This window comes from Manis pentadactyla, chromosome 8 (assembly GCF_030020395.1).
Source record: "Manis pentadactyla isolate mManPen7 chromosome 8, mManPen7.hap1, whole genome shotgun sequence".
In the NCBI taxonomy this organism is placed as follows: Eukaryota; Metazoa; Chordata; class Mammalia; order Pholidota; family Manidae; genus Manis; species Manis pentadactyla.
The window spans coordinates 113,983,622-114,001,335 of NC_080026.1; the positions used below are offsets into that span (position 1 = coordinate 113,983,622).

General features: G+C 55.9%; 1 protein-coding gene and 1 non-coding gene across 9 annotated transcripts in view; one reads left to right on the plus strand and one right to left on the minus strand.

Annotated features, from left to right (window-relative positions):
- Positions 1–17,714, minus strand: part of SH3PXD2A (SH3 and PX domains 2A) — a 220,831-nt gene that overhangs the window by 13,177 nt on the left and 189,940 nt on the right. For 5 of the 8 annotated variants that reach the window (XM_036898461.2, XM_036898464.2, XM_057506277.1 and 2 more), the window contains 2 exons: positions 9,093–9,206; positions 4,705–4,788 (listed from right to left, as the gene is read on the minus strand). In XM_036898461.2, the coding sequence (XP_036754356.2) occupies positions 4,705–4,788; positions 9,093–9,206 (198 nt within the window). The remainder of the gene's footprint in view (positions 1–4,704; positions 4,789–9,092; positions 9,207–17,714) is intronic. The other 3 variants (XM_036898463.2, XM_057506278.1, XM_036898460.2) reach the window with 1 other exon arrangement.
- Positions 10,684–10,815, plus strand: LOC118919309 (small nucleolar RNA SNORA72). The gene has a single exon (XR_005027452.1). It is a non-coding gene; the product is annotated as a small nucleolar RNA SNORA72 (small nucleolar RNA).

The following is a 17,714-nucleotide window of genomic DNA, read 5'->3' on the forward strand; positions in this document are numbered from 1 at the left end:
GCTTCTATCCATGTTCCAGAATTGCTCTCTGAGCCTTTCTCCCACCTCACCTCCTTAAATCCTCCCTGTCTGACCTTCCAACAGCTCCAGGGGCACTTCCTCAGTGAAGCCTTTCTTAACTGCTAATCTGATCACCCTATCATGTAATTTCCCCATTCTAGGGGGCTGGTCATATGTATCTCATTAAGACAAGGGTCTTGTGGTCAAATGAACAGTGGTGACACCGAGTACACCACCATCAGGCGGGATCTCATGGAGCCCCAAGTGGGCCTAGAGTACCTCCTGGAGGACAGTGTGCTGAGCTGAGCCCTCTGGGGAGCTGCCTGCTCTGGTCTCACAGGGTGACTGTGAGCCTTGTTCAGGGTTTCCCCAGATGCTGGCAAAGAGGCGCCTTGTGGGAGCTCAGAAGATGCTTGGGAGGGCAGGAGTGGCAGGCCGGGCAACAAGCATCTCCTGAATACCTTAGCCTCTCTCTTGGCAGGGAGCCCTGCTGCCTCCACACGGGTCCCCATTCAGGCTTCCACAGAGGTGCTTCCTCTGTGGCTTCTGGGGCCAGCTCTGCCTGTACCCGGGAAGCCCCCAACAGCTAGGCCCACAGCTGGCAGGCCACAGACACCCTGACTCCTGGTAGAAGCCTCCCCAGGGGAGCACTCGGGCATCAGGAAGGAGCACAGGTCTCTGCCCTCACCCCCTGGGAGAAGAGGAGAAAGCTGGGGGGAAGCTGGCCACCTGGCCACACCCTTTGGGAGGGCACCCTGAGCCTATACTGTCCGCTCTGGCTTGGGTGCTCCCCAGGCACTGAGACTGCCTGGCACACATAGGAGCTCCAAAGGGACTCATGTCATGGATGAAGAGAAAAGTGGGACTGAGAGGGAGGCTTTCTGTGAGCTGCAGATAGCAAGATGCTGGTGCAGAACGCCAGGCCCTAGGATGCCTGCCTCCCACCTCCCAGCTCCCAGCTGTGACAATCACCCCAGCTGGCCCCTGATGGGCAGCCTGCCTGGGCCTCTGGCAGCAGTGGGGGTGGGGCAGCTGCTATCCCAAAGCCCTGCGGCAGGAGGGCCATCTGTTCTTCCTTCCCTGGACTATCAAGGGCCCTGCCTCCGGCCCTGTGCTGGTCTGAGATAGCAGCTCCCTTTGGGATGGAGACGGGTGCTCTGCCAGGCCGTAAGAACAGAGCTGATGGGCTGCTGGCTGAATCTGAAAGGCTGCCAAAAGGCAAAAGGCAAGTGACAACCCGTGGGAGCCTCCAGGTCTTCAGCACACTCTTCTCAACGGCAAGCCTTTCTCAGATGCAGGTCTTCCTCAGCACCGTCCAGCTCCTGGCAGCTTTCAAACTCCAATCCAGCCATGCCGGGGAGACCTGCCAAGACTGCCTGAGAGCCCCGTCCAGCCAGGTCCCGACTCGGGCCTTTGGGGAGTTCAGCGTTCTGCAGTGCAACCCTCTGCTCTCCTGCCTGCCCCTGGTCTTGTGGTAAATCCAGGCCCGGGCAGTGGCCAGGGCAGCAACGCCAAGCCCTGGGGATCTAGAATTCTGAGGTTAGGGCAAGGCAAGGCATGGGCTCCACATTTTGCCTTTGTTTGGCTGGGCTATTTTTAAAAGCCTGTGGTTCGAGCAGGAAGCCATCATTAAAGTTTTCCTAGGCAAAACTGCTTTTGCAGAGGGAAATTACAGTCCTTCTCTGGGTTAGATCAGAGGAACCCTGCCTGGTCGGACAGCAGAGAACAGGGCCGAAACCGAGTCCCGTGGGCTCAGACTCTGGAGCTGCCAGGCCCAGGCGCCAGCCTCCACAGCCCCAGCTGTGCAAGCTGAGGCCAGAGGGCTTTCCCCTGACTCCTCTGGGGTGAGAACCCAGATACCAGTTTTACCCAGTAAAGCTGAGCTGCTCTTGCCGAAAGCCCCGTTTTGGCTGATGTGAACACAGATGGCTGGGAATTCACACCCCCGGGAGAGGTCTGGCTGACTGGGAGGCTTGTCCTGCCCTGTCATGGTGGAGGTTCCAGGCAGGCCAACTCTTCCAAATGGTCTGTTTGGGAGGTCACTTTTTTGCCACGGTTGGCTCAGATGGTGGAGGCATGGATTCCATGTGGACTTGTGCCACAGGGGTCTCAGGCCCCCAACTCACAGGTTTCCCTGAGGGAGAAGCAGAGCCAGCCCCTCCACTGAACTGGGGCCCCCACCTGTGGAAGACCAGACAGGAGGAAACCCCGAGGGAAATGGCTTCAGGGGGTAGCTGAAGTCATTCATGTAGGTTAGGGTTTCTAGAGGAGACACTCTTTAGGAATCAGTTGATAGAAGGGGGGCTGTGAGCGCGGGCGGCACCCCAAGGCTTCTGGGAAGCAGTGAGGCCAGGGTCACTCTGATGTGCCATCAAAGGATGGTGGCAGCCCCACCACAGGGAGGGCTGGCCTGGCTGCCCCCTGGGTGGGTGGGTAAGTGGCTGCGGGGAGGCGGACAGGCCTGTTTTGCGTTTGGAGGCAGGGGACGGAGAGCCCTGCAGTTTCCAAACCACAGACGCCTCCTCTTTCCAAACACTTTCCCCTCCGTCAGCAGTCCTCCTGGCTCCCCTCCCAGCCTGCACGACTTACCCAACCCCTCTGCAAGAGGCCTTTAGATTCCAAAGGCCTGGTTGGCTGAGGGGCGGGGAGCGCAGGCCCTTGGAAAGCACTGCTTTCTCCCATCTGGTTATATACGACCCGCTGCCTGTTTCCCCCCATCAGCTCAGCCGTTTGCAGCTAAGTTTCTCCGGACCAACTTTCTGCAACTTTCCTTGGCCGCCTGATTCAATTTAGCCCTGATTTAACTCAGGGCTGACTGGGAAATAATGTTGTTTAGGTCTCTCATGTGAGAGAGAGAGAGAGAGAGAGAGAGAGAAGTTGGGGGCTTGTACTTGCCTATATAATTGCATAGGTATGGATAACCACAGAATTAGGCCTTTAGTTGGCTTTTGTGTCTACATACATGTGTCTACATGTATGTTTGTGATTGTGAATATGCTTGCTGCCGGTGCACATGTGGTGTGAGGGGTTGTGGATAGGAGACTGTGTATGAAGGTATATGGTACCTGTAGTGTTGCTGCAGGGCTGTATGTGTGATGTGGGCATGAGCAGTTAGCTGTGTGGATAATGCATTTGTGGCTGTGTAAATAATGGATACGAGGAACGGTCTATGTGCAGTGGCGATGTTAAGTGGAATTACTTTCGTGTATCTGTGAATGGCTGTAGGCATGGGACTGTGGCTGTGCCGCAGCCACGCCTGTAGCTGTCAGGGCTGTGCGTGCGCTGTAGGCTCTGTTGCTTGCATGTGTCCGTGTGGTTATAGAGACAGAGTTGTGTTTGGGGCTCAGTGAGTAATGGTGTTTAGAGCAGATGTTGGAGGGGACGGGGAAAGCCAAACCTTCGTCCCTGCTCTTTTTCCAGGCTGGCGTCCTGCTCTCCTTTGCCGTGGGGCTTGAGGCCGAGTTGCAGCCAGGCCACACACCCCCACAGTGCTGGCCCACCCCTCCCAGCTCTGGGGAACCTTTGCTTTACATTCAGCCTGTTTTTGCCATTTCCACGACTTGGCCCCTGCTCTGCACCAGCCCCGAGGGTCCAACCCATGTTCCACCCTCAGGACAGGCAGGGCTGGCTCTTCACAGCTAGTGCCAAGCTGACTCTGAGCCAGCCACAGGGAATGGCCATCCCAAAGTCCAGGCTTGCTGCTGCCAGGGGCCTGAGCAGACACCAAAACATGGTCTCAGAGTCGTTCAGGAACAAGCTTTGAAGGTGGGGGTGTGGGACATGGGCACCGCTGCTGTGCTGGAGAGGCCAGTCCTTATTGCACACCCTTCCAGCTATGTTGCCATGGCCCGAAACACGCAGGCTCTGCCCAACTCGAGGCAGGAAAAATGGGACACTGCTGCCCTGGGGGTTCTGGAGAGGTTTAGAAATTTGTTCAGAGGCCAGACCCAATTCTCATTACCTCCCAAGTTCCTAGATGTTGGGAAGGCCCTGAACCTGCAAATGCCTCAGTTCCTGATCAGCCTATGTGGCAGGCCAGGGACCCCCTGGAATCCTCTTGATCAGGCCCGTCCTGAAGTCCCAGCAGACAGTGTTGGAGATGTGAGAGGCTCCGGGTTGGGCCCGACACCCCCGTAGAGCTTGCTGGGCTGTGCCCTGGGGCCAGGCTGGGTGTGGCTTTTGCTCCCTTTCTAGTTTCCTGGGAGCTGGCAGGAGGAGGCTTGTGGGTTGGTCCTTCTTCCTGCTCTGACCCTAGGTAATTGCTAGAACAGCTTTGGCCAAGGAAGTACCTTCTCAGAGGACAGAGGCAATGGAGGGTGAGGCGAGTGGGGCAGCCCGTGCAGACTTAAATACACTCAGTCCTCTGACTCTGTGGCTCCCAGGGCACATGTGGCCCTTCCTACAGTCCAGCTGCCCCACTCTCATGCCCCTAACTCCCATGCCCCCTGCCCTCAGGATGCTCCCATGACCCCCTGACGCTGACAGAGCCCAGAGTTGTCCCCAGCTTCACCCCAACCCCCAAGCAGCCCCTGCACCCGCCTCCCGCCTCCCCCCAGCTGCAGAAGGTGAGAGAAGTTTGGCTAGTGAATCTGGGTTGGGAGGCCATGGGGCAGAGAAGAGCAACGGCCAGTAAGCGGAGGACTGAGAGAGAGAGAGAGGCAGCAGCTGCGGGCAAGCAGGAGGAGAAGCCGGCCCCACAGTCACCTCGGCTGTGCTGCTTGTTGACCACCCCGCCCAGGGTCCACCGGCGATCCAGGCGCCGCAGATGGGCCTTGCGTCTCTTGGACACTGGTGTGGGAGATGGCGATGGAACATGCGGCCAACAGGAACCGGCGGAGAGAATGGAGATGAGGATGAGATGGGATGGGGGAGGGAAGGTTCACATTCCAGGTCATCATCACCTGGACGGAGTCCCGGAGACGTGCACCTGCAGGATGGGGATCTGACCAATGACACCATTGGCATGTAGGGAAAAACTCGGCCAGGGCCAAACCCCCTAGGTTGTGCCCCTGAGCCCGGGAGGGCTAAGAATTTAGAATCCCAGCACCTGAGAGGCAAAGTGGGTTCACTTTGCATCAGATGGATGCAAAGACAGCCCTCCCCTGCAGCTCCTGGGAGAGACTGCTGATCCTACCACTGCTGGGCAGCGACAGCTCCCAGGAGACAAGGGGCCCCACTGCACCAGGGCTTACAGCCATCTGGTTGCCACCTACTCACTCCCAGGCCCTGCATGCGAACATGCAAGTGGAACAATAAATGTGCCTGGGAGGGACATAGGGTCCCTTCCTCGTGGGGCTGGTAGCTCTTACTACTCTGAGTGTGTTGAGGTCTCTGCTTTCTCTGTCATCCCCACCAGATGGAGTGTGTGGAGGGCAAAGTCTTTGCACTTCTGCACCCCCAGGGCCTGGCACATGGCTAACCTCTAAGAAATGTTGCTGAACGAAGCACACAGGTGGATGATACAGGCCTTGGCTCGGCTTCCTCTACACAGGCTACCCACTGGACTTCTGACACTGGAGGGCCTGCCTCCCTGGTCTCTCACTGCTCCAGACCCCCTCCGTCAAGACCACCCTCTCTGGGTGGTGTCCTCACTGGTCCTCCGACTGCTGCTGCCCAGCTCCAGATGTCGCCTGATGTCCTATATGGGACACCCAAGTGGAACAGACACCAGACCGGGGCTCCAGGGTGCCAAGGGGCCCACCACCTGGCACTGCAGAGGGAGGGTACCAGGCTGGCAGTTAAGAGTCAAAAGGAAACTGTGCAGACATACCTGACCCACCAAGGCCTGCTGGGAAGTATTTGCTTTCCTGGAAGGAGAGTGGCCTGTTGGACCTGCTTCTTTATAAGCAGGAGGACTGGACAAAGGTTAGGGGTGTGGACTCAGTCCAGGCCTCACTGTCAGGTCTCTACGCCGCCTGTGGCAGACCATGTCCTTCTCCAAGCCTCTGTTTCCTTGTCTGTTCTTGGGGTTGACACCACTTCCCCTAGTGTGAAATGGGACACAAGGCTCTGTGGGACGTGGATGAGGCCCTGTGTGAGGCCAGACCAGGAGGAACTCTGACAGCTGACCTCCCAGGTGGAATGTCCACATGGTTTGTGGGCAGAGGAGCTTCAGCAGATACCCAGGCCAGGGGCCACCTAAGCAATAAGTGACATTTACCCCATTTAAACTATTTATAAAGACCATCTCACTGGAGCCTCATGAGTGCCCTGCCATTGGCACTATCCCTGCTTTAGAATGGGAAACCAGAGGCACAGGGATGTCAGGGAGCCCTCTAAGCCACACGCCTAAGTGCCAGGCAGCACGTGGATCCAGGAGGTCTGGCTCTGGAGCCCAGGCCCAGTCCCTGACCAGAGTTCCTGAGCACTCCTTGGCCTGCTGATGGGGAGGGCCCAGACTGGGAGCTGATGCCAGCACGAGCCCACTGGAGGGAGGCAGGTCATTGCTGGTGGCTACAGGGCACTGGGGTGCAAGCAAGACCCAGGTTCTGGTCCTAGCTCTGCCACAGACTGACCGGGGGCTTTGTGGGGGTGACACCTCTCTGAACCTCCATGTCCTCACCGCTGAGTGGTGGCAGAGCTGATGGGTCACTGAAGTACCTCACCAGCATCGGACTTGGACCCTCATCATCCTCAGTGGGCGAGAGGGTGTCAACCTCCACCCCAGCCCTCCTACCCACTATTGCCAACATTTCTGAATTTTGTACCTGGCTCCAGGAGAGACACAAATATGTGCCAGAATATCTGATAATAGAAATAAAGCAAAAGAGCCAATTATCTCTTTTCTTTCTAAAGCGATGAAACAGGACTGTTAGGGAAGCTTTGATGGGATGAAGGCTTCCAACTCCCATCGGTAGGGTTCAGGGGACCTATGGTGGGAGGGTGATAGGACTGCGGTAGAGATGGCCAGAACGGGGACCAGGACAGGCTGATCTCTTAGGCACATGGCTGCAGGTGCAGAGAGAGACTGGTGGACACATCACAGCTGCTGGGGCCTGAGACTGGGTACTGAGCCCTGAACCCTTCTGTAGAGCTGGGCAGAGATGCCCAAAATGGGATGATGAAATTCACAGCTGCTCAAATGTTGACGGGCACACACATCCTATCAAAAGCATGCAGAGGAACCTATCTTAAGGATGGTCACCTGGGTGCATGTGTGCTCACACACACACCTCTGAATGCAAAACTTGCACTGGCTGCCTGATTCTTGTTCCATCAAGGTCAAAATTCTCTACAACCTGCTACTACTTGTTCTGTGCAAGGCACCCACCCTCTCTTCAAACCAGCTGGCATCTGTGCCTACTACCCCTCCGGTTCTTTCCTGCCCTGGACTTTTCTACCCACTTGGTGTCCTGGTCCTCTGCTATCTCCCCGACATCTCTGCTTGTTGTTGGCATAGCCTTTTCAGGCAGGACTCTGATTCCACACACACACCCTCCACCTCCAAGAGTTGCTTAAGAGCAAAATGCTTCATGGAGATGTGCGTGGCACAACGCTGAAGAACCACCGGGCAGAGGAGGCTGGCCAGAGCTCAGGCGTCATGAGGACAAGCACACAGCACGAACTGAAGCCTTGATTCCTGCATCTGGAAAATAGGGTTCTTAACTGTCCATTCTGGGTAGTGTCTAGGGCATTCAGAGCACCAAGCTGAACACCTAGGAATGAGCAAGACCTCAGGGGGGGGTTATTTCTGTGAGGGGGGTTTATTTCTGCGAGGCTCTGGGGTGCCCCCTAGAATGTGGAACTGGGTAGGAGGCAATGCCTGGTGACCACAGACAAAAAGTAGACCAGCCCCGGCTCAGGGGCTAAGACTCTCCACTGATATGGAGGTGCAATGGAGCCACAGCTGAGATGGGTGCAGGCTCAGCCCCAGGGCTCGTGGAGCAGCCAGGAAGGACCGCACCCCAGCCTGCACATGAGGGCCCTTCTCTGAGAGGCCTAGTCCTTGGAAACCTGTCACAAGATAGATGTACACCGCAGGGGCTGCAGCGCTGGTTAAGGGACTAAAATAAAGCGTTCACACTGGAGGAAGGGTGGGGCTCCAACTGCCTGCCAAGCAACTGGCATTTGGGGAAGGATGAATAAGGTGCTGGCGCTTGGTGGCTGCTTACTTTGGCGTGGGCATCATGGAATCAGGCAGGGCGGGAAGGCAGGCCTGGAGGTGGCCTGAGCCTTGGGTGGCAGGCCTCCGTCCCCCTGGCTCTCAAACCTGCCCACTTGGACTATCCCCACTGACCGTTGGGGCAAGCATTCCTGCTGCTGCGATATGGGAGGTTTGGAAGTCGTCAGGAGCAGGCAGCCAGGAACTGGGGGTGGCTCAAATGACTGGGCTTAGGCAGCCTGCCCTGGGGAATACCTGAGTCCACAGACAGGCTGGCAGAGCCAGTGCTGGCTGGGGATGGGGGCAGGGGCGTGGGGTAGACTCCTTGAAATGCATGAGAAAAAAACAGAGAAAGCTCACTGAGCCATAGCTAATCAGAGGGGCTGATAGTGCAGAGGCCAGAGCCACCCGTCGGTTCCAGTGACACTGAGAAATGACTCACAGACCTGCCTTCTGTGTCTGCACCCTTGGCCAGCATAACGGACACCCAGAGCAGGGCCTCTGGCAGAATGCACACAGCAGAAGTTACATGCATACAGCCCTCTAAGGGGCTGTCCCTGATGCACAGAACACACTGTGGGAGGCAAAGGTGGGTCTCTATGGGGTTCCCCAGAGGAACCCAGGGCTTCTGACGGAAGAGGGAGTTTTGGGGGGTTCTCCTCAGTCTCTGCCCAAAGGTTGCCAAAGCCTGAGATTCACACCCCAGGGGAATTTCCCTTCTAATTTTAGCCCCATGTGGGGCTAGCAGTGACAGACCTAGGATGGGAGGTGAGCTCTGGGTTGGCCTCAGTGAGATGGGATCCCGAGGGAAGGGGCTGGAACATGGTCCAACCCACTTTAGGGGTTCTGATGGTTTCAGGAGAAGAGTGGGAAAGCTGCCTCCAGGAGGAAATGGATTTACTCCATTGGCCAAGGATGGGGTGGGTGTCAATCCCAAAGGCAGCCATCTCCCTGCATCTGCCTCATTACTCCCCTCTCTGCAGGCCCTTACCTTCCCCACTCTTGGAGGTGTTGAGGTCCGAGTCATCCCGAGTACCATTCTGGGCCTCCAGGTAGGTGGCAGGGACCCAGCCCTGCTCCTCAGAGGTGCTCACAAACCACCAGCCTGCAGAGGGGACAAGAGAGAAGGCAGCTGTAAGAGCCCAGCGGGATGGCAGAGGCAGGGTGGGGGCCAGGGTGAGGAGGGAAGGAGCAGCGTGAAGGGAGGACGCAGGGCCAGACAGCCTGGGCACCTGGCGGGCACCTGGCCCGCATCCAGCATTGAGGCGCCTGCAGCTTGCTAAGGAAGAGGAGACCAGCACGCCCCCGGAGGAGAGGGCCAAAGAGACCGTGATCCGCACTGACACAAATGTTTGATAAAAAATTTAGAAATGAAACTGAAGCAATGGTACGTTCAATGTGTAAGACCCACTGTGTGGAAAGGCCAAGGGAGCTGCAGCCAAACTCAGAGGCCATTCAGACCTTCCAAACCGGTTAGGACCACTGGTATGGCCTGGAGTTTGGCTGCTTTCTCTGCTGTCAAAGGCGCCCAGGGGTAAATGCCTCACAGATACCTTCTAATGGTCACCGTTTCCATTTCCCCATCACGGGTCAGTGGCATTTTCACATCGCAGTTACTCACAGCCGTCCTAAGTGTGCTGACATGTCAATCACAGTAAGTGGGCTCTGCATCCTCACATGGCCCTTGACGGTCACGGCCAAATGGGGAGGCTCACTCACTCTCTCTCCTGCTCATTGCCTCATTCATTCATCCTTCAGACAAACGCTGACTGAGCAAAGTGCTCTGGGCCCGAGGTCTTGGGACCTCGCTAACTGCCTCAGTCCCTTTGTGGAAGGTCTCTTCCACTCTAACCTGTCTGCTCCATCCCATTCTGATCCTTCTCTGCCCCCAAAGCAATTTGGCACTGATTCTCTTTTCTGTCCACGACAGAGCTCCCCATTTCCGAATCTGGGTTGTTCCCTGTCAAGAGACTCCAGAGCTTCTCCCTGGGCAGCATGGAGGCTGCTTGAGGAGGCGGCTGGCTGGGGGCCACTGTGTTCCCAGGTGCTCCCAGCTGTCCTAACAGTGGGAGGCAGAGGACGCTGCCTGGGGGCTGCTGTGATGCCAACAGAGAGGGACAGAGGAAAACTGCACAGGACCCCAAAACCCAGGGCCACCTCCCAGGTCTTCCACTAGACCCCCACCACCCCTGGTGACTGCCTCAGGATAACAAATAGCCTGTGATCTAATCCAGAAACCACCCTGCTCAGAAAGTACCACAACACTCCGCTTGCAGCTCTGCCAAGCCTGTGAACCTCCACAGTATCTGTATGGCACCATAATGATGGATACATGTCATTACATGTTTATCAAAACCCATAGGATGTACGGCATCAAGAGTGACCCCTGATGCGAACTACAGACTCTGGGTGAGAAGGAGGTGTCGTGTAGGTTCATCAACAGTAACAAAGGCACCTCTGTGATGAGGGATGCTGATAACTGGAGTCTATGCATGGCTGGGGGCAGGAGAATTATGGGAAACCTTTGTACCTTCTGCTCAGTTTTGCTGTGAACCTAAAACTGCTCTAAAAAAAAAAGTCTTCTGCAAATATTCTCACTGTTCTGATTTTGTAATCACCAGGGAAGGCTAAACATTAGCTATATTAAGACGACGTATGTGTCCCCAGACCTAGTTCCTTACCTAGGTCTGGTTTTATAAATGCTGGTGACAAACTGAAAACAAACAAACAAAAAAAATGAATCAAAACCCCAAACCAAACCAACCAACAAACAAACCAGTCTTAAAACAAAAAGGAAAAGAAAAAGCTTTGGACAAGGGGTCGGGACTTTTGAGGCCCCGAGCTTATTTGGCTCAGGGGCCTTAGCTGGGTCCCTGGTCCTCTAGAACCCAAGGGGGATGCCTTCCTTCCCTCCCCCTGCCAGATTCAGGTCAATTCCCATCTTTCCCCCCAGGCGGGATGGGTGTGGGCCACCATCATCACACCCATAGCCACCTGCACATTCTGGGCCTACCACGCATGGGGCCACTGAGGGGCTGCCCAGAGCAGTACCGCCATCCTCCCGGAAGCCCAGGCCACACTGGTGCGGCTGCTCAAGAGGCTGTGGCTGCTGGAGGCCCCAGAGAAGGCAGAAGGCATGGACATGCAGGGGGTCTGCCCTGGATGCCTTCTCTCTTCTCTCAGCCTCTGGGGAGCCCTCTCAGGAGCCCCCCATCCCGGCCAAGGAGCCCCAGCCCCAGGTGTTCTTCCCCTGTGCTCGCTGGAGGCCACGGGACGCAGCTTCTCGTCTCCTGGGGCTTCCTGCCGGCTCTGCCTCCCTGACCGCCGGAGTGAGCACATCTGGCCAACCGTATCCTGACAGCCTGTCAGCTCCCTGGACACTGTGGTGGTTCAGAGGGCTTTTAGGAACTGATGTTGGTGCTTTGGTGATCTGAACCCCCCATAAACCAGGAATCACAGGGGAACATGGGAAGAGATGGCCTGACAGTTGAGTCAATAAAGCAGTGGCAAAGTCAAGAGATGGAGAAAGCCCTGATCGATGTGACCTGAGCTCTGGGTTCCAGGTGTGCTAAACTTAGACCCCTTGTTGAACTTCCTAATTACAATGAGCCAATGACCTTCTTGTGTTGTTTAACTTAGCCACGGTGGGTTTCAATGGCAGGAACTAAGACAGTCCTCATTAATGCCATCTCTACAAAGCAGTCACCAAGGTTCATGACCATAGTCAAGCCTGGAGAGCAAACTTCAAGTCTGCTGGACACCCACTACCACAGGCCTCAGTGAGTGAGGACAGAGCCCTCCAAGCCACTCTGGGTAAGCGATACCCCCTGCCCCAAATTCCCAGGTAACATCCAAGAGCTCCAATCTGTAGTCACTATAATTCCCAACCTGGAGTCATTTTCGGGAGGGTCTTGAAGGCTGGAGCTCTCACACGACTCCCCAGGCCCAGGTCCCAATGCTAAAAGCACACAGTTTTTGGTCCCCACATCTCCATCAGATACTCGCCAGACTGACCAGTGCAGTTCTACTCCTGCCCAGCCAAGTCCCAGTAGGCCAAGGAAGTGTCCTGCAGGACTGGCCTCAAAGGGGAGCCATTCTTCCCAGGAGAGGTCTTCCCTGGGACTGGCCTCAGCCGAGGTCTTACTGCCATCAGACAAAATGGGGATGTGTCCCAAGGAACAGCAGAGCTTAGAAGCATGTATCTTGTTGAGGATTTACCAAGATCCCTCCCCACCCAGCCCCTCCAGTCTCTTTATCTGCACAAAGTTTGCCCACTGCCAGCTCCACCCTCTGAAACAACCTGCCTCCACTGGGAGAATATTCCCTCCTTCCCTATTTGAGCCCATGCTTCCCAGGAAAGCAGGCAATCGGATGGTCTCCCAGATGGCTGGGGTCACTGTCTTCTAAGCCTTCTTTCTACTTCTAAATCTAGGCTCAAATGTGATCCTCTACAGAGGCAAAGGAAGCAAGCCCTTCCATGGGCCCCAGGAGGGCTCATGCATGTGGGGGTCTCCATCAGTCCCACCCAAGCTGTCTGTGTCCTCCTCGGGTGGGAAGAGGGCCTACCAGCCTGCTGGCCTCCTGCTCTCCCCATCTCCCCCTGTGGCCATCAGAGGGCAGCCCATGCATGGACTGCCCAGGACTCAGGTCTCCTCTACTTGCTGTATCATCCCCCTACCCCCTTACTATACCCTTTGGGAACCCTTCCTCGCACATTCTGCTCCCTCCCTTCCCCTAGCAGCCAGGGGCAAGGGATGGAGAGATGGATCTGGACTTGTCTGCACAGGAAAACTCCTGGGAGCAGGGCAGGACTGGCGACCCTCCTACCTCTGGCATGCAGGGGCAGTGAGGCAGAGGCTTGCCGAGGGGCCCAATGCGTGCCCAAGGTGTCCACTACGCAGGGTGGCACGATGCTCTGCACCTCACACTGCCTGGTGTCCCATGGATGTGCCAGGGCCAACCATCTCAGTCTTTTCCACCTCAAAAATGTCCAGTGCACCAGAAGTTTCTGGGGAGCCTGGGCCACATTATCTGCTGATCGTGATCACCATCTCACCCTGGGCAGCAATTTAGGATACTGTTCTGCTATACTCCCAAGACATAGGGCTGAGACCCTCACTGACTCCCAGACTTGGTGGTCCCTGCCAACCCTGCCTGAGAACATTGGCCTGAGCTTCCACTCCATCCTGTAATGTGCGGAGTTAGGCTGTGTGGCACCCAGCCTCAGGTCCTTTCTGCTTCAGGCTTTGCAGAGAACAGCTTGTCTTTGGCTTGGCTGTGGGCACCTCCACTGAGCAAAGATGACAGGCTCAAACACCACCCAGGTGGGCATGGGTGAGCATGGGCTGAGCCCCACGCGGGCCTCCCAGGAGCCTTGGCCGAGGCCACATGGTCAGGCCCCTGGCATAGGCTCCCTGGGCCTGTGCCCCCACCCATGGCTGCTGACAGGCCTCTCCCAGATGCCAGCAGCTCAGACGTCAGTTCCTACAACCAGGGCTCCTTACCGAAGTCTCTGCTGCTCCACCAAGGAGCAGTTAGAGCCTGAACCCTGGGTGCAGCCCAGCGGGCCACAAGGGCTCAGGTGTCAGCCAACCCCATGGGCTCCCAGATTCACCTCCAGTGCCCATGGCAGCCTCTTTCCTGAAGGGCTGAGTGAGTACATGACCTATATCCATGTCTGTTGTCAGTGCACACGGAACACAGGTATGCCTGTGTGTTTATTATATGTGATGAAGGTTATGGTCAGACATCAGGAAGAGCACTTGGTGTCAGGCACAACCGTACATAGTTTATTTAATCTTCAAGAATCTTGTGAAATAAGCGTGACTGTCATTATCATCTCCTTGTTACAGATGAGGAAACTGAGGCAGAGACAGCTCACAATCAGGAAGAGGCAGAGCTGGACTTCAAACCCAGGCTGTCCAGTCCCAGGACCCATATTCTTAACCAGCACAGGAGTGGATGAGGTACATGTGTGCTGCATACACAAGGGTAGAGGTGGCCCTTGAGAATGCGTGTCTCTGAATACCGGTACTTTATATGTGTACCTGCTATTAGCAGTGTGGTGGGGGTTTGGTAGTCTCCTAGAGCGAAAGAGTCAGCACCCATGGGTGGCCAGGTAGTGTCACTGCCCAAAGAGTGTAGCAGGAGATACTCAGTACAGCTCGGCAGACTGGCTGAGATGTATGTGTGCACATGTGTTGATTTGTTTCATCTATGGAGTTTAGGGGTTGCTTTCAGGGGTTCCAGAAAAATGGAAGGCACTATCTCTTGGGATATGGCTTACTCTTCCCTCAACTGATGCAATTCATGATAGCCACCATGGCGGGAGATGGGACACAAGGGGAGATGTGTCTGGGTTTTCCTCCTTGCCCAACATGTCTCAGGACCATGCTCAGCTGCACTCCTGTCCTTCTGCTCACACAGTTGCCTATGACGGAGATCCTATAGCCTCCTCTCTCCTGTCCTACCTCCTCCAGGAAGCTCTCCCTGACTGATCTCAAAATTCCAATAGTGTCCAGGATGTCAACCCTGCAACTCACAGCTGTTTATGTACTCTGAAAAGTCGTCTTGTTTTAACTGTAAGCACCCTGTCTACTTTGTCTCTACGGAAGAACCGAGATCGCAGCAAGCCTGGCAGATGAGGAAACTGAGCCTAAGTGCTGGAGCCAGAGATTGACGTCTGAATCCCATCTCTGCCACTTCCACACTGTGGCCTCAGCAAGTGATTTAACCTCTCAGAGCCTTGCTTTCTTCATCTGTGAAATGGTGACACTACTGTCTACCTCACAGGCTCCCCTGAGGCCTGGATAAGGTAAAGAACAATGCATGGAGTTTGGTGTACAGGAGGTGCACACTTAACGGAAGCTATGAACTTTACTGAATGAAGGACTAAAGCCAAAGGACATGGGAGGTTAGGTGGCCAGCACTCATGGATGCCCAGGGACCAGCCTGAGCCTCCTCTTGCATTTTTTATGTCCCCAGGAAGATGGGTCCAAACACCAAGCTAGTCTCTGCAAGCCTTCCATTACCATCCCAGCCTCTGTTCTTGGGATAGGAAATTTACAAGGTTTCACTAAAGGACTTAGCTTTGGACTGATAAAGTGGTCACACCTGTGTACAGACAAGGATGGTTGTTCTCCAACTGGCTGCCAGACCTGGCAGATGGGGAGCAGGCTTTTTTATAGGGGAGCAGAAAACTTAGTGGAATAGGAGATGGTGGGGAACCCCCAAGAGGCCTGGGCTGGCTGTGAGACCCCTTAGCATACCCCTGCACTCCAGAAGGGCCTGCTAGCCTTTGCTCAGGCAGGCCTCCCAGCTGGACTGCCTTTATGCTGACCTGCCCACCTCACATGGTACAGGAGAGGGGCTGCCGTGCCATTCCTTTGAATGGGAAACCGTGAACAGTCGGAGAGGAACTCTGAGATGAGCCCACACACACACTGGGCATGCAGGAGAAACCTTCCTTCGGGGATCTCTAGGCCTGATCTTAGGGGCTAAGCCCCCACACTGGGAAAGTCTGGGAGAATCTCAAACTGGCCAAACCCTGAAAGCTGCTGCCTCCTGGCCTCTCCTTTTCTGGGTCTTCACTGTGCCAGAAGAATGTAGTTCAGCCAGGTGGGGCCACGGGCCAGGGTGCAGCCCTCTCCAGGAGGCCAAGACCGGGGAAGAACAGCAATGCCACCCGTCACAGCAGTCACCCTGTTGTCCAGTGGGCCTTGGTAAGGACCCGCCTCACAGCAGCCCAGGGCTGAGCAGAGAGAGGGCACCACTGAGGAGGCCTGGTCAGCTCAAGGCAGGGGAGGGCGATCCCCCAGCCCAGGTGGGGAAGGGAGACCTCCAGAGGGAAAGCTCAGACCCAGGAGTCAGACCCTCTCTCCTTCCAGGCCAAGCACAATATGCAGCTGTTTGGCCAATTTCAAAGCCCTCACTAACTGACGCTAATTGAGGCTTCCCAACACCAGCCCTGGAAGATGGAAGCATGGAGATAGAACCAGAAAGTGAGACACAGATTGAGACACACACACACACTGAGAAAAACAGAATGAGAGGTGGAGACAGAGGGTGGGATGGGAAGACCGGGGAGAGGGGGGCCTTAGCCTCTAGGAGGGGGCTGAGCCTGGCCGAGAGCAGCAGGAAGTGACAGGCACTCCCAGGCCACTGTTGTCCCCAGGGTGACCAGGCCACAACGGCCTCCTTAATGAGAGTGGATAACAAGCTCATTAGGGCCAGAGCAGGCCAGCTGCACACAATTAGGATGTTAATAAAGTCTTCTGAGGTCACAGCTCAGCCTAGGACAAAACAGCTGGTGGGGAGGACCCTGCTCCTTCTCCCTTTGAAATCCTCCTGCCCTTCGAGATGCCATCCTCCACAAGGCCTTCCCTGACTCTCCCCACCCTCCCGGCCCTGCTTACTATAGGATTCAGCCCACGGGCACTTCTTGGCCCCTTTTCTAAGAGAGACTTCCGTTGGATCCTGGCTTCACCACCGACTCACCGGGGAACCTGAAATAGGTTGCAGGCACCCCTTGAGCCTCACCATTCCAGGATAAGATGATTTGCCTACAGAGTCACCTGGCATCAGGGACATCTGGTGTACTAAATAACCAAGTGTTTGCTGAGCACCTGGTACATGTTAGGACCTTCCTAGGCACAGGGATGCTGCAGAGAGACACAGCATCAGGGTCATGCTCTCCATCCCCAGCATCCCCTGCATGGCACACAGGGTGGGCGCAATCACAACGTGTGTCCTGGCACTGAGGCCATCAAGAGGCCAGGCTTCCACCTACCAGCCCTGGGTGTGAACCCTGAGGACACTAGGAAAGATGAGACTCAGAGTTTGGAGTTGGGAAGAACGTGGCGGCCTTTGGGTGACTCCCAGGCCTCTCCTTTTCTTTCCCTCCAGGTCCTTCTTAGACGAGCTAATCTGGAGCAGAGCATCTGTGGAGCACTCCTGTATGCCCAGGTCTCTGAAGGGCTTCTGTGTCCAGGTGGAAGGGTGGGTGATGGACTAGGGAGAGCAGAGGCATAGCCCTGGGCCTCAGTCATGCCTCCCTTCATGACGTATGCCCTGGCTCAGACTTTGGCCCCTTTGGTAATGTCCCGGCACTCCTGTGTTCTTTCCTTGGAGTGGCTTGGAGGAGGGGATGGGGTGAGAATTTGTGAGCACCAAATGGTGGAGTGGGGAGATTCTGAGAGGAGGAAGGGGACTGAAGGGGGTCGGGCCAGGCTCATGTACCCGTGCTGCTCAGCTGGCCACACCATGCCTAGCACAGGGCTGGGCCCTAAAGCGCTGCTTGCCTTGGGCCCAGCCTGATCCCTTCCCATGACCTTGAGGCAGATCTGGGGCTTCTACCTGACAAGGACCAGAGACGCTGGAAACTTACACCTAGGTTTGTGCTATGCCTTTAAGAACAACGAAAGGCAGCCCACGCTCAGCCAGGCCTCCCCTGGTCAGAAGGCTCCGTTAAGGAGGCCTCTTGCCAAGAAACACTCCAGCTCACAGCACGCGGCCTCCATAGTCCAAAGCAAACAGGAGTAGGTGAGAGGCTCCCCAGTCTCTCCTGATGCACCCCGACAACTGGCCTTTCTGCCTGACCTATTCTTTCACTCCC